At 34.7% G+C, this 25,985-nt stretch overlaps 4 protein-coding genes across 5 annotated transcripts; 2 read left to right on the plus strand and 2 right to left on the minus strand.

Annotated features, from left to right (window-relative positions):
* Positions 1-3,926: 3,926 nt before the first annotated feature.
* On the plus strand, positions 3,927-17,628 carry LOC144344543 (BTB/POZ domain-containing protein 1-like). The gene is made up of 2 exons (XM_085499961.1): positions 3,927-4,286; positions 14,687-17,628. The coding sequence occupies exon 2, from the start codon at positions 14,694-14,696 to the stop codon at positions 16,005-16,007; it is 1,314 nt and encodes a 437-aa protein (XP_085356087.1). The 5' UTR covers positions 3,927-4,286; positions 14,687-14,693; the 3' UTR covers positions 16,008-17,628.
* LOC146741471 (uncharacterized) lies at positions 4,180-13,408 on the plus strand. Of its 2 annotated transcripts, XM_085499962.1 has the most exons (11): positions 4,180-4,320; positions 4,481-4,541; positions 5,063-5,101; positions 7,132-7,250; positions 7,341-7,659; positions 7,881-7,945; positions 8,129-8,440; positions 8,626-8,661; positions 8,809-8,931; positions 12,455-12,625; positions 13,105-13,408. In XM_085499962.1, the coding sequence occupies exons 3-11, from the start codon at positions 5,065-5,067 to the stop codon at positions 13,162-13,164; spliced, it is 1,242 nt and encodes a 413-aa protein (XP_085356088.1). In that variant the 5' UTR covers positions 4,180-4,320; positions 4,481-4,541; positions 5,063-5,064; the 3' UTR covers positions 13,165-13,408. The 2 variants fall into 2 exon arrangements, with proteins under 2 accessions (XP_085356088.1, XP_085356089.1); XM_085499963.1 differs by lacking the exon at positions 4,481-4,541 and having other exon boundaries at positions 4,214-4,320.
* A 1,254-nt stretch (positions 17,629-18,882) lies between the features above and the next one.
* On the minus strand, positions 18,883-19,910 carry LOC146741472 (uncharacterized). Its single transcript, XM_085499899.1, has 2 exons — positions 19,760-19,910; positions 18,883-19,396 (listed from the first exon to the last, which is right to left on the minus strand). Exons 1-2 carry the CDS (start codon positions 19,908-19,910, stop codon positions 19,161-19,163), a joined length of 387 nt encoding a protein of 128 aa, XP_085356025.1. The 3' UTR covers positions 18,883-19,160.
* Positions 19,911-20,217: 307 nt separating this feature from the next.
* On the minus strand, positions 20,218-23,885 carry LOC146741473 (uncharacterized). The gene is made up of 11 exons (XM_085499900.1): positions 23,588-23,885; positions 23,238-23,281; positions 23,007-23,100; positions 22,718-22,817; positions 22,518-22,606; positions 22,308-22,426; positions 21,393-21,447; positions 21,149-21,246; positions 20,913-21,049; positions 20,743-20,808; positions 20,218-20,268 (listed from the first exon to the last, which is right to left on the minus strand). The coding sequence occupies exons 2-11, from the start codon at positions 23,257-23,259 to the stop codon at positions 20,218-20,220; spliced, it is 831 nt and encodes a 276-aa protein (XP_085356026.1). The 5' UTR covers positions 23,260-23,281; positions 23,588-23,885.
* Positions 23,886-25,985: the final 2,100 nt, after the last annotated feature.

Below are 25,985 nucleotides of genomic sequence, written 5' to 3' on the forward strand. Positions count from 1 at the left end.
TTTTGCTGCTTCTTCAACAAAAGCGCGATTTCCGATGTCTACGTTTACCAATTGTAGTAGTAGCAATCAGCGCCAAACTTATTCACAGTCGTCGCTAATTAATTAGTAGTTGTCGCAAAGCGAGTTGTAGTAGTCGCGATTTAACGGGTGATGATTTGTAGAAGTCACTAACACACTACAGCGTATTTGTCGCTGACGCAGTTCCTTAATTTATAGACGACGACACTTCATTTTCCAAGTTGTCGAAGCAAACAAGTCCCCCTAGTAGACGAAGCAACTTACAGTTTTCAAGTTGTCGACGCAAAACGAGCCCCCTAGGTGTCTTTCCTTTTTTTATTTCAAGTTGACGCAGACACATTTTTGCAAGTAGTCGACGACGCACATTAGCATTTTCAAGTTGACGCAGTCGCATTTTTTGCTAGTAGTCGACGACGCACATTAGCATATCAAGTTGACGCAGACGCACTACACATTTTATTTTCAAGTTGTCGCAGTCGCATTTCCCAGTGGACGACGACGCACATAACTTTTTCAAGTTGATGCAGACGCATTTCCCAGTGGACTACAGCGCTAAAATTATGGAAAGCCGTACGGGACCCTGCTACGTCAATATAAGTTGCATGATAAAACATATAGCTTCAAAATTATGCTGCTTCTTCAACAAAAGTGCGATTTCCGATGTCTACGTTTACCAATTGTAGTAGTAGCAATAAGCGCAAAACTTATTCACAGTCGTCGCTAATTAATTAGTAGTTGTCGCAAAGCGAGTTGTAGTAGTCGCGATTTAACGGGTGATGATTTGTAGAAGTCACACGTATTTGTCGCTGACGCTGTTCCTTAATTTATAGACGACGACACTTCATTTTCCAAGTTGTCGAAGCAAACAAGTCCCCCTAGTAGACGACGCAACTTGCACTTTTCAAGTTGTCGACGCAAAACGAGTCCCCCTAGGTGACTTTCCTTTTTTCATTTCAAGTTGACGCAGACGCATTTTTTTGCTAGTAGTCGACGACACACATTAGCATTTTCAAGTTGACGCAGACGCACTACACATTCTCAAGTTGACGCACATTGCATTTTCAAGTAGACGACGACGCAAACTGCATTTTCAAGTTGAAGCAGACGCGTTTCCTGGTAAACGACAACGCACAGTGTATTTTTCAAATTGACACCAACGCAACATTTGAGTTAGGGTGCGGATGATAATCTTCGCAGAGAAAATTTTAAGAAAAACCAAGTCAGAAATAATATTTATATAAAATAAAACCTGTGTATAGTAGCAACCGCCCAATGAAACAGTCTTGATATGGAAGACTATTGGAGGTTGATATTTGTATATGGATCTCCAACTCGTATATTTGTCATAAATAAAAGAAATGTGACTTGAGGAAATTTAAAGGTTGTTTTGTCAGTGGCATGCTAATTATTTAGGTCACTGAGCAAATAAGAATCTGCAAAAATATTCGTGAGTAACCACGTAAGATAGGTTTTTTTATAAGTTGATCATACCACCACCTCCATGATCACACGTCATGTCTTGAAACTGCCTAAAGGTTTCGCTATAACTAGTTAGGCTTTATATAATATAGAAAAGTTCACTAACACAGTTTTAAACTATATAAAAAACTGCATTAAAACAGAAATTTAGCACACAAATGAGTGAGAATATAATTTACTATTTCCCCTTCTCAAGTTTCTATCATAATTATCTTCTCAATTATAATGAAAAGTTACCAATAGTAAATGGCATCAATATAAAAATAATTATTTTTATGAATATAGCTGCACTACAATTTGAGATCACTTACGTATATACAATGGCGGATCCAGAAATTCGGTAAGGGGCGCTACTATTGACGTGGGCTGGGTTTGTCAATTTTTTGTTTGCGGGCTGAAGGGGGTAGGGCGCCTGGAACATATGTGTTTATTTACATGTTCGCCATATAAAAAGACATAAAGTCATTATTAGTTTAATTTGTTCAGGTCCTAGTAGTTTGACGTCGTACTAGCGGTCAGGGACTGCCGATGGCAGGGTAGTTAATATACATGGTTAAGAGATCATTGTGCATTTTTTCATGTGGATTCACCATAATAAAATAGCCCGCTAGATTCTCAATAATATCATTTGATAGACATTAAAACAATGAATAAATAGAATAGTCAGACCCAGGTGAGCTGAAAACTATAGCAAGTAATTATGAAACACCAGTTTTCAGCTCAGGTGTATATTAAATAGCAGAACATAGGGGATTGAGCATTTAAAATATAGGGAGATGGAAGCGTGCGACCAATGCAATACTCTTTTCATATTGTTTTATATGTACATTTTTATTTATCTTGAATTTCTTTCTTTCATGCATTTTCTTTCCCTGTGTCTAACTTGTAAATTATTTGTTTCAAGAAAATGTTCAGCAACCACCCATGATTTAAAATTACCAACCCCTTAAGTTATAAGAAAAGGGGAACACAAATAACCAGTAGCGATAAACATTGTCCCATTTTGCGTGGTCTACACGAAAACACATAAGGCAACAAAAATTGTTTTGTTGCCCTCAGCGACCGAACGAAAAATATGAAATAATAAAATATCGGGTCGCGTTTTTTTTTTATTATTATTTTTTTTTAATAGGCCCAAAAGTGAGTAAGTAAAAACTCACCATTTTAAGCAGTAAAAGTGTTTCCTCTAAAAATTAACGATCCCGGATGTTATGTTTAGTAATTGACAAAACCTTCTAAGAACTGATTTATTCAACCCCAAATAACTATAAGTAAACAAGGTCACATAATTTGCATAATGAGGACTTCCTGTGTGTACAGGGTCAATTGCCATATGTTCATAATTAACATGCTTTGTTGATTACATATCATGACACCGGGCCGTTGTTTGATCCCCAGGGTTCCCAGGGGGATAAGTGGCGACTTTGAACCTCGGGTTGATCTGTATTTCTCTGACATGTTCCGAATACTATGAACTATGAAGTCTGAAGAGCAAACACGTCTTTTGCATTTCAGGCCATTTTGACATTTGCTATTCGAAGGATAGTTGGTGCACAATATTAAAAATATCGCCACACCAAGTATTTTCTTAATTAAATAAAAACATTATTGACAAAAACAATACGTTTGTTGTAGTAAATATTATTTTTAATAAATGAAATGCACAAATTTTTAATTGAATTTACAAAACTTGACATTTTATATTAAAACTCTCACCCGCTTACATCACAAACAAAACGACGGCTTTTGCACGTTTTAGCGCTGTCAGTATCGCAGTAATGCCATCGTGTGTACGTACCAGTGGCGGATCTGGGGGGAGGGGGGGGGGGTGTCGGGGATACCCCCCCCCCCGTTGACAGAATTAAGTTTAAAAAAAAAATCCGACCGACCGACCCAATTTTTCAATTTTCCGACTTGTGGGCAACATAGGTTTTTTTGGGGGGGACTAACGGGTGACGAGATATTTTAGTGTGTACAATGGATATTTCAGCGATATTTGGTGGAACTATGAACAGAATACCAGTCAATACTTGATTGTGCTCGTTTGCCTGGGAGCAATACTAAAACCGGTTAATAACATACAGTATTGAACATGACCAACTCAGATCAGGTCAATCGATGACTATACTTCCAGGTTTCTGTCATTTACTTATTCTCGACAGACCTATTCTCGTGATGTCGAACTTGAAAATGCACTGTACATTTTGTGTCGTCGTCTACCAGAAAAACGGTCTGCGTCAACTTGAAAATGCAATGTGCGTCGTCGTCTACTAGAAAAAATGCGTCTGCGTCAACTTGAGAATGCTATATGCGTCGTCGTCTACTAGAAAAAAAGTGTGTCTGCGTCAACTTGGAATGAAAAATGCAAAGTCTACTAGAGGGACTCGTTTTGCGTCGACATCTTGAAAAGTGCAAGTTGCGTCGTCTACTAGGGGGACTTGTTTGCTTCGACAACTTGGAAAATGAAGTGTCGTCGTCTATAAATTAAGGAACTGCGTCAGCGACAAATACGTGTGACTTCTACAAATCATAACCCGTTAAATCGCGACTACTACAACTCGCTTTGCGACAACTACTAATTAATTAGCGACGACTGTGAATAAGTTTGGCGCTGATTGCTACTACTCCGATTTGTAAACGTAGACATCGGAAATCGCACTTTTGTTGAAAAAGCAGCTAAATTTTGAAGCTATATGTTTTACCATGCAATTTATATCGACGCAGCAGGGTCCCGTACGGCTTTCCATATAAAATACACATTTTTAGTTGTCGAAGACGCCGGCGCAAAGGTTAGTTTCTCTTGAACCGAACGCAGTTCTGCAGGTGAGCGTGTATAATTAACCTTATTTGCTTTGCCAAAAAGTTAAATTGTATTCTGAAATGTTTGTAGGCACAATGTGAAATGACTGTCGGGTTATATAGCTTGGGAAAGTTGTTTTACGCCGGAAATCGGGTACCAATTTAAAGAGTGATCTTGTTTTAGTTACCGAACGCGTGATCCAAGCATCGGCGGATTATTTATGTGGTTTAATCCCTACCTATCAGTAAGTACACCACCTAATATTTTACATGAATATTTTCTATATATTATACAAATTTATTTTGATGTTAAATGTCGAAGGAATAAAATACGATTCAAAACATTTCGGAGTTTCTTTGTAAACACCGTCCCAAATCCCATGAAAAATTGCGGCACATTAGACGCACTCGGGAAAACGACTGTCACATCGGGTTGTAGTGAAGGTTTCGATCCAGTGTATAGATAGAACGCAAAGGGGTCTATGTTAAAACTGTATACTATTACATGTCAATATTTAGGCAAACAGAAATTGTAGGGTAACAGGATGTTACATAACATCTAAGTCGTAAAACAACATGTGATCAGGCATCTGTTCTTCTTATCTACACATCACACGACGCAAGTCTCGTCTAATCCCTGTACCATGTAATCATGTATACGGAGGTGTTTTGAATGTGGGGGGGGGGGGTGTCTTGTTTCGTATTACTGGAATATTCTCCCAATCAACTATTATTATTACGTTTTTATTACCTTTTCATTCTCTAGGTATGACTTCCACGTTTGAAGTAGAGAGCCTGAGTAAAGGTATGTTTTTTTTTTGCAATCCATGTCAATGGTGCAAATACACATTATGTCTAGCATGAAAATATCAACAAATATGCCATGTATTTAATTATTTATGTTTTTATAAATACTATGTGCCTTGAGTCCATATTTACGTGATTAATGTTAGCCCTTATGTTTTATAATCATTTTATATACACCCATGGAACTACTATTACAGCTCCCTGGAACTACAAACCCCAGGAAGAACAGGGATTAAAGAAGATTAAAACACCCTTTGTTTTAGTTCAGTTAATAGGCTTATGTCTTTTGTCTTAAATTTTTTTTCAACAGAACTGTGTAGCTGTTTCCATGTGTAAAAAAAGAGATTAATTATTTAGCAGGTGTAGTGCAAAGTAACTGGGAATCTTTTTTTATTTTACCACTTTTCTTGCTTTGTATTCAACTATTTAGACACAATGGAGTAATTTTGTATCCAGAAATGTCATATTTTGCTATGCGTTTCACCTATTGCTGCAATCTCTTATATCTTGGTTGAAGATTTTGAAAATTTGTAATTTGGTATATTTTTTGCCCTAATCTTATGAATTGGATTTCGGTTGGGCTGTGGTCTGTAAATATAAATGTTTTTATTAAAGTGGTTCAAAAATGTTATTCATTCATCAATGAATTATTCATGTCGCCACTAATTTCAATGGCTCTAGGAATTTTGAGAAAAATGCTGAACCCCATTTTATGGGTTTTTTTTGTCTTATTTTCACATTATGGCAGACAATCTTAACAATTTGTAGTGCGATCATTACTAATGTACCCTGTTCAAAGTTTAATGTGGTCAAATTTCCAAATATTCAAATAAATTCTCAAAATTGTGTTGTGTATCTTGTCACTGACAAGAGATTTGCATACTGTCAGTATATTAGCCAAGTATTACAACTCTTTCAATTTCACAATTATTGTTTTTTTTCTCAGAATTGTTGTGAATACTTTGCTAATTAATCCCATCTTGAGTTTATTATTGAACAGTGCTTGTAGCCCCCCCCCCCCCAATTAATCAGAAGTCCTGTTGATTTGGATTTAATTTGATCAGGGATGTGTAATATGAGTATTTTATATCTAGACCCTTTTCTTGTTTGTATATTTTTATTTTTATTTCTTTTTAAATCATAAAATTGTTTCGTTGAACTACTTTTTTTTCACATAAGATTCAATTAAACTTTTAATGTAGAGCAAATTCCATGTGTGGCCATGGTAACTCAAAGCACTGTTGTGTTTTGGTATATCCAAGGTTGCCCGGCATGTGTCTCTGGCTTAAATGCAGATACCCTGGTATTGTTTTTTTGTTTTTAATTAATTGGAGAAATAATGAGCTATAATGAATAATGATTCAGTAGAATTTTTTTGTTATAATTATAGTGATAAACTACCTTCAATTGTCATAATTCTATGTATTATTTTTAGAAATTAATTAAAATTACTAATCATGCCAAATGTTGGTCTGTACTTGTTTGTGGTGAATGAGAACATTATACCTTACAGTACTGCATCTAATAATCAGGCTTATATTCATTGCCTACCATCTAATTTGGTGTTATGCTGAGTGTGTATGTTGCCACTTTCTACAACTAATTGTATGGGTATAGGGCGCCACCAAGTGGTAGATTTTGATAAATAACTCTCAGGGTTTAAATTTTGGGGATTTTTTTCTGCATGGAAAACTACCGTCTAATGATATTCCATCATATATAAGATCATATATAAGCCATGTTTTCAAATTTGTTCATCATTTTCATATAGTAATCTCGTCATATGTTAACATTGTCGTCTGGAAATTCAATTAGTGGTATGAGCCCTTGTAAACAAGTTAGATTTATCTGATAAATCTGAAGTAGAAAGCAAATATCGGCTACGCAAATAAGATCAAAGGGTCAAAAAACTGTTGTTCTTCCTGCGGTTTGTAGTTCCATGATACACCATAGTTGCTCAAGACTGTACACACATTGTACAAGGCTATTGTAAATAATGTCTTTTTTTTATTTAATTCGAAATTATAGAAGCACAGGAGAGCCTTAATGTGCTTAAACTGAAGTTTGAAGACAAACTTCAAGAAAGTAGAAAAAGAAGATTGACGTCAAAGGCATTGGCCCCAAAACATAATAAAGCAGTGACAAAGGTAAATATGTTTTTATCTGTTTTGTTTTTTACTCATCTTTTGTCATTAATTCATTTATTATTTCATTATTTTGTTTGATTATTGTTACAGGTATTGCATGTTAAAATATTGGAAAAAGTATTGGGCACTTTGAAGTTGGTAAGAAAATCATTTTGCACTGACATAGGGAAAGTTGGTTACATTCCCATTCATGTCAAAACCACTTCAAATGCTGAACAGTGGATGGTGTTAACGTCAGAAGCCTTCAAACCAAATGTGCACTTTGTACCCTACCTTCTTAATGCTGTTGGCGAGTTTGAAAAGTTACCTAAGCCATCTCTATATACTTACCAAATGCTGGCTGACAAGCATGCCAGGGCAAGAACACCATCAACAAAGTGGAATGTGTACATGTATGCGCCTGGGACAGGTTAGTTATAGTCACTGGACATACACTATAATACATCACACACATAGCTAATTGTCCTTGTAAAGTATCAGTACTGATATAAAACTGTTTTTGTCATACTGTCAAATTCATTTACAGCAAACCACAACATGTGTACCTCGTTTTTTTCACAGAAAAATCATATTCACTGAGAAATCTGTATTGGTGTTCTGTTTGATGCTTAGTTTCCTTTTTTACTACAGGAAGGGCAGAACTAAGTAAACGTTTTCTTGCGAAACGGCGCAGTACTGACGACAAAGAAGAAGAGGTAAACTATCATGTCAATTATTTTTGATGCTCAGACATATGCTAAATAATAGCCATATACAATTTTAATTTAAGATATTGTTTGATAAATAATCTTGCAAAACTAGTTTTATAGAAAATATGTTGATACGCATTTTATTATTGTTGAAATGATAATGATAATTCATTATGACTTGAGTTGCAGAGCACTGACCAGAGTGATGAGAGCATTTTCACAGATGATGGGAACAGTCCCACTATTGACAAGAGCTTGGCTCAGAATGTTGAGGTGATGGATAATATTAACCAATTAGATGCTGTGAACAACAACATAGGTATTGAGGAAAGTGATATGAGCATGGCTCAGATTGTTGAGGAGGAGGAAGCTGCATATGCTGTGAATGAGTTAGTGGAAATAAATTTGGAAGATGAAGATGAGCATCAGATTGATGAAATACTTAATGTCCTGGAAGCTGGTACTGAAGTCCCGCCCACAAGCAGTGCTGCAGCTATACAGGTAGAATGCATTCTGTTTTTCGGAAAACATTGTGTTTTCCATTGATTTTGTGATTTTGAATTTGCAGAATTATTGTATTAGCTTCCTGTCAAACACACTTACAGTATTGCTGCCACTGTAAATAATTGTATTTTGTTAAGTATGACCTCAAATGTTCAATTACTATCTATATCTATTTTTATAAGGACATTTTGGAGAAGAAACTTGAAGAAAGAAAACAGGTAACTTTCCTTTTGAATTTTGAAAATATACCTTGAGATATGGCTCAATTCAATTTGTTTTTGCACTCATTATTCAACCTTAACAGATCATCTGAGCTGTGTGAACCCTCATGATTATTTCTTAATGGGTTTATTTTATATTCACAGACAGCAGAAGAAAGGATGAAGGCTCTAGTATTTCCTTCAGTAAATGAGAGACGAATAACTTTATCTGTTGAGTATAATAACAATGTTATTGAAAGACCGTTCCGCCATTTAGATGTTGTAAAGGTAAATGACACATGCTTGTATTTAAGAATTTAGTAGCCAAAACTTGCAAAATAAAAATTTTATGTTGCTTTTAATTAGTCCCCGTTCAGGCGAAGTACAGTGGTTTAGCGAGTTAAAAATGGCCGACTGTTAGTATACATGTCCATTACAATTTCTGTCAAAATCAGACCAAGGATTGCCGATTGACAGCCATCTGACTTTTTGGCCTTACTACTATATTTCCAAGATTTATGTACCATTTTCATTCATATTTGGCACATACATCATACATGTCAGTTTGTTTCATAATCAGATCAAAAATGGTTGAAAAACAGCTGTTTTTATTTTTCGGCAATAGTACTATATATCTGTCACCCATGTATCATTGACTCCCATGTGCGAAGCACATAATGGGAGTCTTTGCAGTTAGTGTGTCTGTATGTATGTCCGTCTGTTGCACTTCTATCTTAAGAACCATACATTGGTTTTTGATGAAACTTGGTGCATAGATGCTATGGGTCAATGCGCAGATTTGATTAGGTTTTGGTAGAAATCCATGCATATTAATTACCTAATTTGCATGATAATTAGCTAATTTTTAGCTGTTCCATGATTGTTCTACTGATATCTAAACAACCACTCATTGGATTTTGATGAAACTTGGTACATAGATGTTCTGAACTAATGCTAGGTTTTGATTAGTTTTGGGTGAAAATCCGTGCATATTAATAAACTAGTTTGCATAATGATTAGTCAATTTTCGTTTTTAGTTCCTGTTCGGACGCAGTCCGAAAACGGGGACTTATGTTTTGACCTCCGTGTGTGCATCTGTGCATATGTTCGGACCTGCATCTTAGAAATGCCTGTACCAATCACAATCAAACTTCACACATACATCATACATGATATTATACATATGCACGTCAATTTGTTTCACGATCTGATTCAAGATGGCCGAATGCCGGCCATTTTTGTGCTAAAAATCATCAAAATCAAACATTTTTCAGCTGTTTACAGATGCATTTTGTTCAAACCTTGTATATACGTTGGACTTGATGCAAATAATTTTGTTTCTCAGATAAGATTTAAAATGGCCGACTGGCGGCCATTTTGTTTTAATGAATGTGGTTCTCGTGCCATATCTCTGATTTGCTTTCACTGATTATGTTCAAATTTTAAATATTCATTATACATCATGTTATAGATAGACGGATATATTGGTTTGATGATCCTATTCAAAATGGCTAAATGGTGGCCATTTTTGTGCTAAGAAATCATCAAATATCAAGCATTTATGGATGGATTGTGTTCAAACTTGGTACATATATTAGACATTACAGGTTCCTGATGCACATCATATATTTTTCATATCGGATTCAAAATGGCTGTCTGGCGGCCATTTTGTTTTAATGAATGAGCTTCTAGAGTCATATCTCTTAATTGCTTTGACACATTATATATTCAAATTTTATATATTCATTATACATCATGTTATATATATACATGTATTCAAAATGGCTGATTTTAAATGCTGTTCCAGAGCAATATTTCTCAATATGGACAAGTACTTTTTTGACGATCAGATACAAATGTCAATCATTTTAATGTTAAAAAAACATATTCCTGACATGGTTATATTCCAGCTATATTACTATAAATAAAACTATATATCTTAAATTTGATACCTAACGGGGACAGTGCCATGCATGGCTTGTTTTCACTGATATCTCAAGTACTAATCATCACATTTCAATGAAACTTGGTACATAGATGTCATATGACACTGCACAGACCTGATAGTTTTAGGGTAATATCAGTACATATTAATTACCTAATTTGCATAATTAATTAATTTTCAGCTTTTCCACTGATATAGGACAATAGACAGACCTGATTAGTTGTGGATTAAAATCTGTACATATTAATTATCTAATTTGAATAATTGACCAATTTTAAGCTATCACACTGATATCTAAAGTACTAATTATTCCATTTCAATGACACTTAGTGCAAAAATACTCAAGAAAAATGTACAAAGCTGATTGGGGTTAAAATCTGTTCATATTAATTCCCTGATTAGCATAATAATTCATAATTTTTTGGTTCTAATCACATTTCAATAAAACTTGGTACATAGATGGTCTGTTACATTGCGCTGACCTCATTAGTTTTACACTCAAATCTGTTCATATTAATTTTCTGATTTGCATTATTAGTACAAGTATTTTTGAATAGTTTTAATGTGTTTCCAATACTCTCAGCACATGGGAGTTTTTTCTAAGCTTTCTTTGATATTCATTGATATTTAGCATGCCATAAATGGATTCATGTCAATTCAATTTGCAATTTGATCAAATATGGCCGACTGGCGGCCATCTTGTTTGTTTCAAAATGTGATAACTTTGACATGCTTAGACATTTTTGAATCGGGCCTATGCCTAGCTTACTCTGAATGTTGGTGTTTTTTTTTGACATGCCAGTTAATCTGACCTATGCTTTACGCTTGTCATTCACCCTCAAGGGTGATTCACATGCTAATGTTTGTTTCACCAATTACATGTCTTACTGCATTTTGTCAAAGCGAACAAGCGCCTTTCGCATATCTGAGATTGCTTTTCGTCTCTCAGATATAGTTATGAAGATATGAACGTTTTACACTAATAAACTGACAAGCTATTCCCCCTGGGGGGGGGGGTTCTTTTAATTTTATAATGTAGATGGGCAAGTGTAATTCACAAATAGTCCACTATTGTTTAACACCCCCTGCCATGTGAATTTAAATTAGAGGCATGACAAACGATGAATTGTATTCAACGCATTATTTTGAACTTTATTAAAACTGCAAATTTGAGGACACTGCCTTCACTATATTATTCAACACCAAAGGGTGCTTGACTTGCACAAAGGGTCTATTAGCCACCTTAGTCCAGAACTAACAATACAATTACAAAGAGTTACAATTGCTGTATTCCCTATCCTAGAATCGGTCATTACACGTATGTTAACATTGTAAGCCCCATGTAAGGATTTATTTTAGCAAGTGCAATAACATAGACATGCACCTCAATTTGTTTTATTTTCACTTGTGATCTATGTTTTTCTTTGCTATGTCTTAAACCGGAGGGGTCGTCACGCAACACGTGTTCGAATATGATGTAAATAAACAATCTGTTGTATTTGCCATGCGCAACAATCCCTCCGCTTAAATATGACGAGCACAACAAATTTAATGGGGACTGTATTATTTTCAATGACTTGTTTTTGGTGAATTGAACTAGTATTTAATATGCATGTTTTAAACATGTGCATGTGTATTTGCATCGCATCAGTGAGATTTGTTTGGGATATATATTCAGAGCTGACTATTGAGTATAATCTGCTTGATGTTGACAACTTAAATACCTAAGAGTCTCTCGAATAATTAGACTCCTTATTTTCTGTATACTATTTAATACAATTTAGTGGCATTGTTTAATATAAATGTACGCGGCAGCCGAACTATGTAATATAACATGATTTTATAAACATTTTTTCTCAATTTCAGGATGTATTTGATTGGACAATTGCAGACATGCCTGTCACTTTACCAGCACAATTTGCCTTAGTGTGTTTATCCTGTGACACACACCCATGCACACATAAGTATGTACTAAATCCTGCAGATCGTGATTTGTTGTTTGTGTCAGAAATGACAAGAACTCTTGCTGTTAAGGAAGTAAGTGAAAATTACTATATACATTACTAAATTGTATATCATAAATTCTTTAAATTTCATCAAATATGCAAATATGCTATTCAATATTTCTCTGTCTTGTACATAAATCATCACTTCTGTCAATAATCCTGATGTAATTTTCAATTCAAATTGTTATAATGTATTTTCTAATAATAAATTGTGCCGTAATTTTGCGGTCATTCACAGGGTATTTTTATCCTATCATATAAGGAAATGTGAATTTCAAATATGGAAAGATTACGCGTGTAGGCTGGAATGTTTTGGATTTCGGCATTCCCATGATGTACGCTTGGAAGGAAACGATGTATAGTTATTACAGGGATACTTCAAAGTATGCACTCAGACAGTAGCTGTCGCAACGACCTCCGCTGCTTGTCGGTCGAAACTTCCGCTGTACTGTCTTCATGCATACTTACAATATATGGGGTACATTTATTTTATACATTTTCATTTTCCAGATACCAACTGACAGCTGCAACACTACTTTGACTGATTACGATGAAGTTTATTTCACATGAAGAATCATCTGAAATCATAAACATCGTTTCAACATAAATGTTATTACATGTTTCATTTCGGGTTAAAACAGTTATATGCATTTAATTAGTTAATGTTTTATGTCAACACTAATTATTTTAATTGAGTTAGTTCATGATTGAGCACATTAATTAATAGTTTCTGTTACTTTACATTTTATAATTCAATATTGTATTATATGTTAACTTTGATTTATTTTTATGAATAAAAAATAATGAGGTTGTATGATTGTTTTGAGTGGTTGTTAGATGATATCTCTAAAATAAACGAAATTGTATGTATCTCTTATCGCAAGAAATCATAGACTCAAATCTCATTATAACCGTCACTACCGACAATAAGGATCAACTTTCACCAGTTTGGCGAAAATTTGATTCTTATCGCTGGTTGGCCAGACTAATCAACAGTGATGGGAATGAACACATTTTTCTGTCAAATCAAACCACATTGCACATAAAAGCATGCATTATTATTACTGTCAGAATTCAATATCAAATAAACATTTGCAAATTCTCAACAATACAAAAGGTATTTGACTCCCTCTGTGCGAAGCACAGAATGGGAGTCTTTGCAGTTAGTGTGTGTCCGTCTGTTCCACTGATATGTCAAGAACCATACATTGATTTTTGATGAAATTTAGTGCATAGATGCTCTGGGCCAATGCGCAAATTTGATCAGGTTTTAGTAAAATCCATGCATATTAATTACCTAATTTGCATAAAGATTGATACATTTTCTACTTTTCCACTGATACCAAGTACTAATCACATTTCAATAAAACTTGGTACATTGTTACTCAAGGACCTTATTAGCATAATTAGTTAATGTGCAGCTTTTCGCCTGATATCTCAGTATTAATCATCATATTTCAATGAGACTTGCGACATATATCTTCTAGGACTATGCAGAGACCTGATTAGTTTTAGGATACACAATTGTGCTTATTAATTCCCTAATTTGCATAATAAGTTAATTTTTCTGCTTGTCCATGAACCACTGATATATACAGAACCAATAATGAAACTTTTAAAGAGTACTCATCACATTTCAATGAGCCTAGGACTATGCAGAGTCTCAATTAGTTTTTGGTAAATATTTATGATTATTAATCATCTAATTAACATAATTAATTAACACTGATATCTCAATTACTGATCATCACATTTGAATACAATTTGGTATATATATGCTCTAGGACAATAGACAGGCCCGATTAATTTTGGGTTGAAATTTGTTTATATTAATTCTTTAATTAGCATAATAATTCATAATTCTAAGCACATTTCAATGGAACTTGGTACATGGATATTACATTACGTAGACCTTTGTTTTACACTCAAATCTGTTCATATTAGTTAACTGATTTAGATAATTATAGTTTTCAGCTTTTTCATCAATATCTCAAGTACAAGTAATTTTAAATTAATTTTTAATGTGTCTTCAATACTCTCAGCACACGGGAGTTCTTTCTAAGCTTTCTTTGATTTATATTGCCTCCTTTAGGAACACAATGGTGTCATTACTAGAAAAATTACAAGAAGATTTCAGTAAGAACCACAGAAGAACAGATATTGTCTTAATTTTGCAAGATGAACAGCGCTTAAAGGTCCATTCCGTTGTACTGTCATTATTCTCGGATGTGTTTGCTACACAGTTTAACAACAGGTGGAGTAGAAGTCGTCAAAGTGGTGAACCTGAGCAGCATATTGAAATAGATTGCAAAACCTTTCCACCACTACTAATGGTTCTTGTCATCACCTATATGTACAATGATACTATTCCATTAGCATTAGACAATTCAGATGATCTTTTAATAATTGCCGACTTTTACAACATACAGGAGTTGCGTACAAGATGTCTTGACTATTTATCTTCACTCACTCACAGCAATGTCTTAAGGGTCCTTCCTATAGCAGATAATCACAAGTTCAGCGAGCTTAAGGAACAGTGTCTACAATTTCTTGATAGAATGGCGCCTATTATTCTTAACAATAATTTAAACATTGGCCAGTTCTGTGATTTGCCAAAACATCTTGTCATAGAAATAATTGAGCGGGATACTTTGGCAATTCATGAAGACATCGTACTTGATCTGCTTGACAAATGGGTGACACATACTTCAATAGTACACGAGGAAGACAATTTAGACATTCCATTTGCGTGGGAAGAGTTTGTTCCCCACATAAGATTTACTGAATGTTCACTTGAAACATTCACAAGAATAGTAGTGAGCCAGCAAATCCTGGATGCTAGCCTTACAAGTTTAATACAGCAATTCATCGTTTGTAAGACGCCAGTCCCACAGACGGTGCATTTTAATACACGCCCACGAAGCATAATTTCAGAAAACGCCATATGTGTACAAAGATTCCGAAAAATTTGTCAAGAAGTAAATTGGAGTTGCAATAAGTTTGAAGGTGATAGAATCTCTTTCATGGTAAATACACCGTCAGGGTCATCTGCACGATTGCATGGAGTGCAGCTATTTGGGGACCCAAACCATGCCATAACTGTCCGTGTTTCTGTATTAGATAGGCATAACATCACACTGGTTTCATCCGAAACACATAGAAAAGGTACAGAATTTGTAGTGATCTTCAAATCTGTCGTAAGGATGCAAAACAATTCACTATACACAGTTATTGTTCAAACAACTGTCGATTTAAAAACATGTTATGGTGATGATGGTATAGAAAACAAGATCCAGTATACAAAAGATGGGACGAAACTGGCTGTACGATTTATCGATTTTGAAATGGGTGAAGGAATGTCAAACGGCACCACAAAGTCAAGAGGACAGATTTCGGGTTTATTTTTCCTATGATGCAGGTGGATTTTCTTTCATAAAATAACTCTAAATATTGCTTCTTTTGCAAAAGGTCAAATTTTGAATTCGATGAAAATTTATAAACAATGTTATGTCTCATTTGTTTGATTACAAAATCAGCATTGAGTGTAGAAAAAAACACAGAAAATAATGACATTGTTTTGATAGGAATAACTCCACAACGTCAGATTCAGTGTGAAACAACTAACACAACTTAGCCAGATTGACCACCTAACCCTTAACAACCAATCAAAGAGCTGTTCATTGGGAGTTTTTTTTCCAATTTATCAAATTCTGCCTTGTACATTTGCTTCAACTCAACTGCACCGTGGTCCCTGTCTCAATTGTTTCCTGAATTGTTATCTGTTTCTCATTTATAGCTGACTTGTCATTAAGTTGAGGGGTCTTAACATACTCCCTAGTTGGTTTGCATTATCATGCTATATTATATAAAAACTTCTTGCAATTTTAACAAAACTTCTTAGATGAAACAATGGTTGTCATGGAAAACTGTTTGAGAAATGTTGATTGAAAATTGTTGTGAATAATAGTTTTTTGTGGTTATCTAATTTCTTCTACTGTGTATTGTATTTGCTGTAATATATACACAATTTATGATCCTTCATGTTTTTTCTTCTTCTTACGACTGTCAATTAGCTTCTCATTTGTACTGAAGTCAGTTGTAGAGCAAATTTAATTCATGTTTTTGTGATTTCAAGAATTCTCCCCAGACAATTTTAGATCAATAACAAAGCTCACTTAAGATAACAATACTTGTATTGTTATGCAAATTAACTAGGGTTACATAATTTGCCCAGGAAGACACTGAATTTTCTATATATATTTTTTTTCTTTTTTAATTGAAATCTTGCTATCACTGTTATTCTCCCACTCGTCAGCATCAAACTTTAATAATGAATATATGCATTTTGTAAATTTCTTTTTTTTCTGAATGAAATGTGCCCATCACTCTGTCTGCCACCCCTATTTTAAAATAGTACTGCTGAAACTGGACTGTACCATTATTATTGGGGGTGTTTTACTATCATCATGTAACTGCCAGTTTCTGTTTATTTTTCACTTTTAGCATTGTATTTTAACCAACATTAATATTATAATAACCATCAATTTGTACAATTTTTTTGTGTAAACTGTTTGACTAAAATGAGTTCCTTTCTAAAAAAAACAATGTGGGTTCAATCTGACATACAATGCATGTATAACATAATATGCATGTATAATACTTTGTAAAACTTCAATTTCTGATTGCCAGGTTTTAAAAATGAGATATGTGCTCGTATGAGATTTTTATCAAAATTTACTTTTTGTACTTTTTCCAGTTCAATGAGAATCGTTGATTTGAAGTGTCGGCGACAATGGGTCTCATTCGTTAAATCTGTGTCAGTCATGAGAAACTCAAAAAGAAAATTAGGTCACTCATTTTCATTCTGCAATTTCAAACTTTGGGAAATGTAAAAACAGTTATCATAAAAAGTTGTACATATCTTAGTCATTGCATTGTACATTTCAGTTATTGTGAAATTCTTTGATTTTAGCTCCAAATATTATGTCTACCATTAAATGGATTATAGTCAATAAATTCAGCATTTTAATGAAATTTGTGATTATGAGTTACATTGTACTTGGGTGTTGTGGTCCCCACTTTTCATAGCATATTTATGGGTGATATTGCCAAGGGCCTAAAACATTGCAGTCTTTTGGTTTCTACTTCCACGTCTTCATAGCATCCTAGTTTTTTTTTTGGGGGGGGGTCCAGTAAAAAAGTGTTCTGGTAGATTTGTTTTTTTAAGTCGATGTACAAATCATACATATTTTTTATTTGTCTAAAAATAAAAAAAATGTTTCCTTTTCAATCTCACCAGAAAACTCTATGCACAGTAACTGCTACATGTTGTATAACAAATGCTAAAATGGCAACCTTTTGTGTATATACAGAGATTCATTAGTCGTTGTCACTATTTGTCCCTTGTACTGATGTTTACCCAACAAGGTGATATTGGTATTCTAGATCTGAAACTGGTTACCATGGGAATGATTATATTGATCTGCCTATTGTGACATGAAAGATAAAACATACATTACGTGATTTATGTGCAACAATATCGATAGTTTACACGGTGAGGGAGTGATTAACAGACCCTAGATCGTTTTCATTGTAGGAAAGTTGTTTCAGTGTTTTACTAGCATTGCTGTTTCGAACACAGAACATTGTAAACTGATACCGTTGAGGGCGCTATGCACAGACTACATGTATACGGGGGGGGGGGGCTATACATAGAACTTGCCTAATGGGGACGTGCCCCTGAATTTGGTCTTCTTTTTCAGCCCCGCTATCGACGAAGTCGAGCGGAGCTTATAGTATTACTAATTGTCCGTCGTTCATAGCCATCGCCGTCGTCAACTTTACATTTTCGACTTCTTCTTAAAAACCACAAACTGTATAGCTGTGAAACTTTCTAGGAATGTACCTTGGGTGGTTCTCTCTCAGATTTGTTCATTTAGTGTGGATATGTTCAATTGTCTTATTTATAGCGCATATTTTTGTCATTTTTGGTTAAAAATGCCATTTTCGACTTCTTCTTGAAAACCGCCAGCGCAAATGCCCCTCTCTCAGATTTGTTCATTTCGTGATGATTTTGTTCTTCAATTATCTAGTTTTGATGAATATTTTTGATAAAAAGTTATACTTTCGAACTTTTGTTGAAAACAGCAAGTCCGATTGCTTTAATACTATAAATATTGTTCATTTTCTGATGATATCTTTTATGGCAGTAATTACGACGTATATTACAACACATGAAGTAAACTGTGTCGCAATATAGTGTTACAAAATGACTTTCATAATGACAAATTATTATCACTCGTTTTTATTTATGACCTGTATTTAACCAATTTAGTTTACGTGAACAAAGCTGGACATCGAGTTTGATATGTTATGTTATGATATTGTTTGTATTGTTACGTGTTCGACATTAAAAGTTATGTTTAATGAAATCAAGTAAGTGTGGCTTGAGGACAGTAACATTGTTTGATAAACGGAATGCTAATTATTGCTCAAGTATAAACAAATGCAAATCTGCAAAAAAAAAACATTGCACCACTAAACACTACAATTTCGCGTTCAGCAAATCATTCATCTGCTGTTACTAAATGTTCCATAACAGGGATTAATGACTGCAATAATGTCGATGCCTCTTCCGCATTCGATGGAATTGAATTCAATCTCAAACTCTCACAGACTTCCTCGGCGATCTTCTTAAAATCGTTATCAACATCGTTGTCATAGTCGCACCTTGATTTACAAAATTGAAAAACATCTTCACGGATATTTACTGCATGCAAATAATCCCGACAGTCGTCTTTTTCTGTAAAAGATTATTATGCAACATAAGGTTATTATATGAACATACAGGAATACACACAACTAAATAAAACAAATGCCAGCCTGATACTTTATGATATTTGTGATATTTTTTATGTGGATAGTGGATACAGAATCACCAGATCGTTATAGTCAATAGTAGTCCTTATGTCCATTTGATATACACCGAGAAATATTCGATCTCTAGTTTAAATGCCCAAGTGATTTCTATTTGTATTAGAATACGTTGTTGATTTACTTCTCTGCGAGACAATAATTTCACTGTATCATAATGGTAGAAGTTAATTCTCGTCGTTGATTTGTATATACTCGTATAACAGTAATTTGTTACACATAGATAACTCACCTAACAGTTCTGGAAAATTGTATAAAATATCGGGTATTCCAGATACTATATCGCCATTTCGTTGTCGTCTAATACGATGATGATTCCAGCAACTCATCACTAAGTTGAGCTCGCTCTGTATTAATGCCAAATAACAGAACTGTGTACACATTCTGTGAAAAAAGTTATAACTTTGGAGTTACACAACCGATCACTATTTAGTCAGACATAATTGGGTAACGGATATCTACTTCAATGTATGTATAAATAGTATATGTCTTGGATCCTCTCATGTAAGATAATATAATGTTGTCATTTCATTTATGGGCTTAACATGGGTCTTTAGATTTTCGTTTAACGGGCGGTTATGTCGTTTACAACTATTTATTTTCATACATAGCTATGTTTGACTTGACACGTTCGCACGTACGTACATTTCAGATAAATTCTTTGTGAAATAATAGAAAAAAATATTTAACTTACGTATGTATCTTATTTCCAATTTGCAATATCCCGTTCATAAGCAGCTCCTACAATAATTGCATGAAATTTAGTTAACTTATTTTAGTGAAATTTTAGCAGTTATTGTTCATTCCATCATTGCCTTCCGTAAAAGTTTGTTACGGACAATATTACATTTTTTCGGGTTCGGGTCATTTTGTATTGACGACGTCAATAAATCAAACTGCACGTATGACAAAATCATTATTGTTCAAATGAAAATGCACAGACCACTGTAGCGGCTGGATTCCCCACACTTCTTGTAATGGGTGTGTAGTGAGATATATATGAGAATACCTAACTTGCTTAGCTGGCTACACAGAATATTGAGGTACGAATGATTCAACCCCCAAACGCACAGACAACGTTCATCGCGAATAGTATGCAGACGACAAACTTTCCGTCCGAGGTGGCCAGTGGCAAAAATTAGCCCTTCTGAAAAGTACGTATAAGGGGACCTTAAAGGCAGTCCTGGCAGCTACAATTCAAGGTGGATACTGTACCTTAAAATGGTTGATCCACCAATCTGCCCGTTTTTGTCTTAACAATCCCCACCATCGTTCTATTCTCTGAAAATAAATGACTGTTTTTACAATGGCAATCTCAATAAGCACTTCACGATGTTTGATGCTGGGGGCATTTTAATACTTGTGTGTGTTAGGTATAAACTTACTTGGTTGTTTATGGACGAACCAAACCAATACGAATTATTGGCAAAATCATCCAAACCATCCTGTCTCATTAGCGCCTGTGAAGCAGCAATTTCTCCGTTTTCAGTTCCATAATCACTCCTGATTATTCTTGGGCATCCTTAAAAAGAAATGACTAGTTATAACTGAATACCTGCTTACTGATAAAAAGGGGTGAAATCTGTGGTGCTTATATTCTCTATTTATTTGCATTTCATACCTTGTAGTGATTCCACACTGTCAATGAAATAAGCAGCGACTTTCCGTGGATCATGATTACTTATCCCTACACGTAACCATATCAATTTTCTGGAAAAGCTAGGAATACAATTAAATTAAAAATTAATGCATAGCTGATTTCATGAACACCATCAAACAAACAGTCGCATACAATATATATATTGTGCTTTTCAGTAACCACGACTATGAAAAATATAATAAAACATTTTAGGTGCTCTACTGACCCGTCGATGCATCCGTGAATATATAATCCATATGGAGATAGTTTGTCATAACCGTCTGAAAAAGAATGGTTAACATTATGAAGATTGTAATATATGCATGAACGTCCTCGTCGCGCAGGGGTGTTCGCCGAGTCAGTTAGTTTTAGCAAACCTCATTTTGATGTCACAGAGTAAGAAAGACAAGCATTGATAACGCATAGTTCCCACTCAGTATTAGCTGTAGTCGATGTAAATGTTCGGTACAAGTGACATGTAGCAGTATTATAATAGTATCTACGTGGAAACTTTGAACTGAATTGAACTATATCTTACAGATGAAATGGCATCAGTCAGTCAGTCGGGTATTGTTGTTCAAGTATCTCCAAACGAAATATGGTTTACACCATAACCTCATGTGTAAGGTCATAATACAAAGTTTGATTCAAGTTGAAAATGCCCTATTAAACTTTGAACTGAATCAGGCCATATTGCCCCGTTCAGCTCCAAGAAACCGTTCCGGACATGTTACAGAATGTGATTTTACGTGTTTTTGGACAAAATGATCACTATTTCGACAAATTTGATCAAATCTCAAGACAAAACATAGTGTTGTGCTACATTAACAGCCCCCGCTTTCGGACTTCTTCCGAACGGGGACAAAAAAACGATTTATTGTCTGTTAAGACAGTGACACATCTGTAATTCACATCTCAAAAAAATCGAACACAATTATAATAATGAGTGGTCATTGAAACATGTTTTTTTAACATTTTAAAATCAAATTTGACGTAGTTACACATACTTAGTCTAACTATACATAATTTTTCAACATGCCTCATTTTATTATATGACTACGTCTTGCACTTGTATTTCCCCTGCATCGGAAATACCGGTAGACGATAGATATAAACCACATAGTGATCTTCTCATACCTACCAATATGCCAAACATAGTTGGGGCCTTTATTTCTGTATTGTCGGCGCTGAAGTCTTTTTGTTCGACGCATTACAATACCTTCTGGGTCGATTATTTGGAGTATATCCCGAACTATCTGTCTAAAATAATAATTCATACTATTTGAACATTCAAATCTATCGAATAAACAGTTTACATAATAATTTAGATCACAAATAAAAAACATCTTACCTGTTCACACATAATCTGTGGTTAGTTCTTAAAATATACAAAATGTCATTGGCTCCCATACATCTCGCCGGACCTTCATTAAGTTCAGACTGCAAAACAAAAATATGCAATTGCAAAATATATTAAGCTTATTGTTCTCTGCTTGGCCGAATTTAACAATATTGTAATGCTAAATTGAAATTTTGGGAATATACACCTACACATATTGCATCAACAATGGCTCCCACCGGCGAAAGAGTGTGCAGTCCTCTTCTATACAGTCCAAGCCTAGGAAATATCTTTCTCTTCATGTATTCGAAACTGTTATGAAAATAAATGCAGTCCAATGAACGTCCGAATTGAACTATAAAGTCCCATACTGGAATCGCATTTCATGCAAAATTAGTGGACTTAATCTGTGGCGAGTTTCTCTATACCACTTATATACATGTAATAATTATGTTCAATGTAATACAATAAATGAAAATTTTAAAAATAATTAGAACTCACCTGATAGGTAAACCATGTCGTTTCTGCATAATGTAATGTATAACACTATGTGTGTACCCATAAGAAAAATACTCTCTAATCAATTCCTCGTCATCTATATAATGATAGAAGCAGTGTGTATGTTTATTTCCCGAAATTATTTTTTGAGTCACGTTAATATCATCGGCAAATACTGCTACGTTCAGAAGTATTGTTTATTTTGAAACACAATCAAAATCAAAATGATAATACCTGGCTGAATAATACTTGGCATCTTCTTTTAGAAACTTTCCGTCCTGTTAAACAAATTTTAATTATTTATTAATAAGAATAAAATTATGGATTATTTGATCAAGTAATTATTGCTGAATTAGTTTGTAATTTGGTACATCGTCATAATCACCGTATCAATACTACGCAAATTGAATGTAGTAAATGTAAATGTCTGGCGTAAAACAACTTTCCCAAGCTATATAACCCGACAGTCATTTCACATTGTGCCTACAAACATTTCAGAATACAATTTAACTTTTTGGCAAAGCAAATAAGGTTAATTATACACGCTCACCTGCAGAACTGCGTTCGGTTCAAGAGAAACTAACCTTTGCGCCGGCGTCTTCGACAACTAAAAATGTGTATTTTAGCGCTGTAGTCCACTGGGAAATGCGTCTGCATCAACTTGAAAAAGTTATGTGCGTCGTCGTCCACTGGGAAATGCGACTGCGACAACTTGAAAATAAAATGTATGGAAAGCCGTACGGGACCCTGCTGCGTCGATATAAATTGCATGGTAAAACATATAGCTTCAAAATTATGCTGCTTCTTCAACAAAAGTGCGATTTCCGATGTCTACGTTTACCAATTGTAGTAGTAGCAATCAGCACAAAACTTATTCACAGTCGTCGCTAATTAATTAGTAGTTGTCGCAAAGCGAGATGTAGTAGTCGCGATTTAACGGGTGATGATTTGTAGAAGTCACTAACACACTACAGCGTATTTGTCGTTGACGCGGTTCCTTAATTTCTAGATGACGACATTTCATTTTCCAAGTTGACGAAGCAAACGAGTCCCCCCAGTAGACGACTCAACTTGCACTTTTCAAGTTGTCGACGCAAAACAAGACCCCCTAGTAGACTTTGCATTTTTCATTTCAAGTTGACGCAGACACATTTTTTCTAGTAGACGACGACGCATATAACATTCTCAAGTTGACGCAGACGCATTTCCAAGTAGACGACGACGCACATTGCATTTCCGCCCCCCCCCATCCGCCACTGTTACGTGCACACGATGACAAACCCGGAAGTGAGAATACTGACAGCGTTAAAACAACGTGCAAAAACCGTCGTTTTGTTTGTGATGTAAGCGGATGAGTTTTAATATAAAATGTCACGTTTTGTAAATTCAATAAAATTTTGTGCATTTCATTTATTAAAAATTATATTTACTACAACAAACGTATTGTTTTTGATTCAAAATAATGTTTTTATTTAATTAAGAAAATACTTGGTGCGGCGATATTTGTAATATTGTGCACCAACTATCCGTCGAATCGCAAATGTCAAAATGGCCTACAATGCATAAGATGTGTTTGCTCTTCAGACTTCATAGTATTCCGAACATGTCAGAAAAATACAGATCAACCAGAGGTTCAAAGTCGCAATTTACCCCCCCCCCGCCCGGAATCCTGGGGATCAAACAACGGTCCGGTGTCATGATATGTAATCAACAAAGCATGTCAATTATGAACATATGGCAATTGACCCTGTACACACAGGAAGTCCTCATTATGCAAATTATGTAACCTTGTTTACTTATAGTTCTTTGGGGTTGCTAGAGACAGTGTCTTTGTCAATTACTAAACATAACACGGTGATAGAAGTGCATGACAATTGTTTGAAACTCACCATAGAGTAGTGAAGTAACAACAGGTTGAGCTGAAGGGGAAGAACTCCTGAGAAAATATTTCAAAAAGTGAACTTGTTTACTTATAGTTTTTTGGAGTTGAATAAATCAGTTCTTAGTAGAAGTAGCTAGAGACAGTTTTTTTGTCAATTAACACCCGGGATCGTTAATTTTTAGAGGAAACACTTTTTTACTGCTTAAAATGGCGAGTTTTTACTTGGGCCTATTAAAAAGTGTATCGCTACCGCGTATTTGTGTTGCCTTTTTTTGTAGCTTAAGGGGTTGGCAATTTTTAATCATAGGTGGTGGCTGGAAAATTTCTTGAAACAAATAATTTGCGAGTTAGACATGATAGGGAAAGAAATGCATGAAAGAAGGAAATTCAAGATAAATAAAAAAGTACAGATAAGACAATATGAAAAGAGTATTGCATTGGTCATACGCTTCCATCTCCCTATATTTTAAATGTCCAACCCCTTATGTTGTGCTATTTAATATACATCTGAGATGAAAACTGCTATAATATACTTGTTATAGTTTTCAGCTCACCTGGGTCTGACTATTCTATTTATTCATTGTTTTAATGTCTATCAAATGATATTATTGAGAATCTAGCGGGCTATTTTATTAGGGTGAATCCACATGAAAAAATGCACAATGATCTCTTAACCATGTATATTAACTACCCTGTCATCGGCAGTCCCTGACCGCTAGTACGGCGTCAAACTACTAGGACCTGAACAAATTAAACTAATAATGACTTTATGTCTTTTTATATGGCGAACATGTAAATAAACACATATGTTCCAGGCGCCCTACCCCCTTCAGCCCGCAAACAAAAAATTGACAAACCTAGCCCACGTCAACAGTAGCGCCCCTTACCGAATTTCTGGGTCCGCCAGTGTATGTACGTAAGTGATCTCAAATTGTAGTGCAGCTATATTCATAAAAATAATTATTTTTATATTGATGCCATTAACTATTAGTAACTTTTCATTATAATTGAGAAGATAATTATGATAGAAACTTGAAAAGGGGAAATAGTAAATTATATTCTCACTCATTTGTGTGCTAAATTTCTGTTTTAATGCAGCT

Source organism: Saccoglossus kowalevskii, chromosome 6 (assembly GCF_978046115.1).
Source record: "Saccoglossus kowalevskii chromosome 6, keSacKowa6.1, whole genome shotgun sequence".
Taxonomy (NCBI): Eukaryota; Metazoa; Hemichordata; class Enteropneusta; family Harrimaniidae; genus Saccoglossus; species Saccoglossus kowalevskii.

Excerpts from the sequence above, each read along its gene's own strand:
- LOC146741472 (XM_085499899.1), bottom strand. The coding sequence starts at position 19,910 with ATGTGTACACAGTTCTGTTATTTGGCATTAATACAGAGCGAGCTCAAC. Across the intron at positions 19,397-19,759 it reads CAATTTTCCAGAACTGTTAG|AAAAAGACGACTGTCGGGAT; the intron begins GTGAGTTATCTA and ends AATCTTTTACAG.
- LOC146741473 (XM_085499900.1), bottom strand. The coding sequence starts at position 23,259 with ATGCCAAGTATTATTCAGCCAG. Across the intron at positions 21,448-22,307 it reads CAACTATGTTTGGCATATTG|ACGGTTATGACAAACTATCT; the intron begins GTAGGTATGAGA and ends ATTCTTTTTCAG. Across the intron at positions 21,247-21,392 it reads ATTCACGGATGCATCGACGG|CTTTTCCAGAAAATTGATAT; the intron begins GTCAGTAGAGCA and ends TTGTATTCCTAG.
- LOC144344543 (XM_085499961.1), top strand. The coding sequence starts at position 14,694 with ATGGTGTCATTACTAGAAAAATTACAAGAAGATTTCAGTAAGAACCAC.
- LOC146741471 (XM_085499962.1), top strand. The coding sequence starts at position 5,065 with ATGACTTCCACGTTTGAAGTAGAGAGCCTGAGTAAAG. Across the intron at positions 7,946-8,128 it reads CTGACGACAAAGAAGAAGAG|AGCACTGACCAGAGTGATGA; the intron begins GTAAACTATCAT and ends CTTGAGTTGCAG. Across the intron at positions 8,662-8,808 it reads AACTTGAAGAAAGAAAACAG|ACAGCAGAAGAAAGGATGAA; the intron begins GTAACTTTCCTT and ends TTATATTCACAG.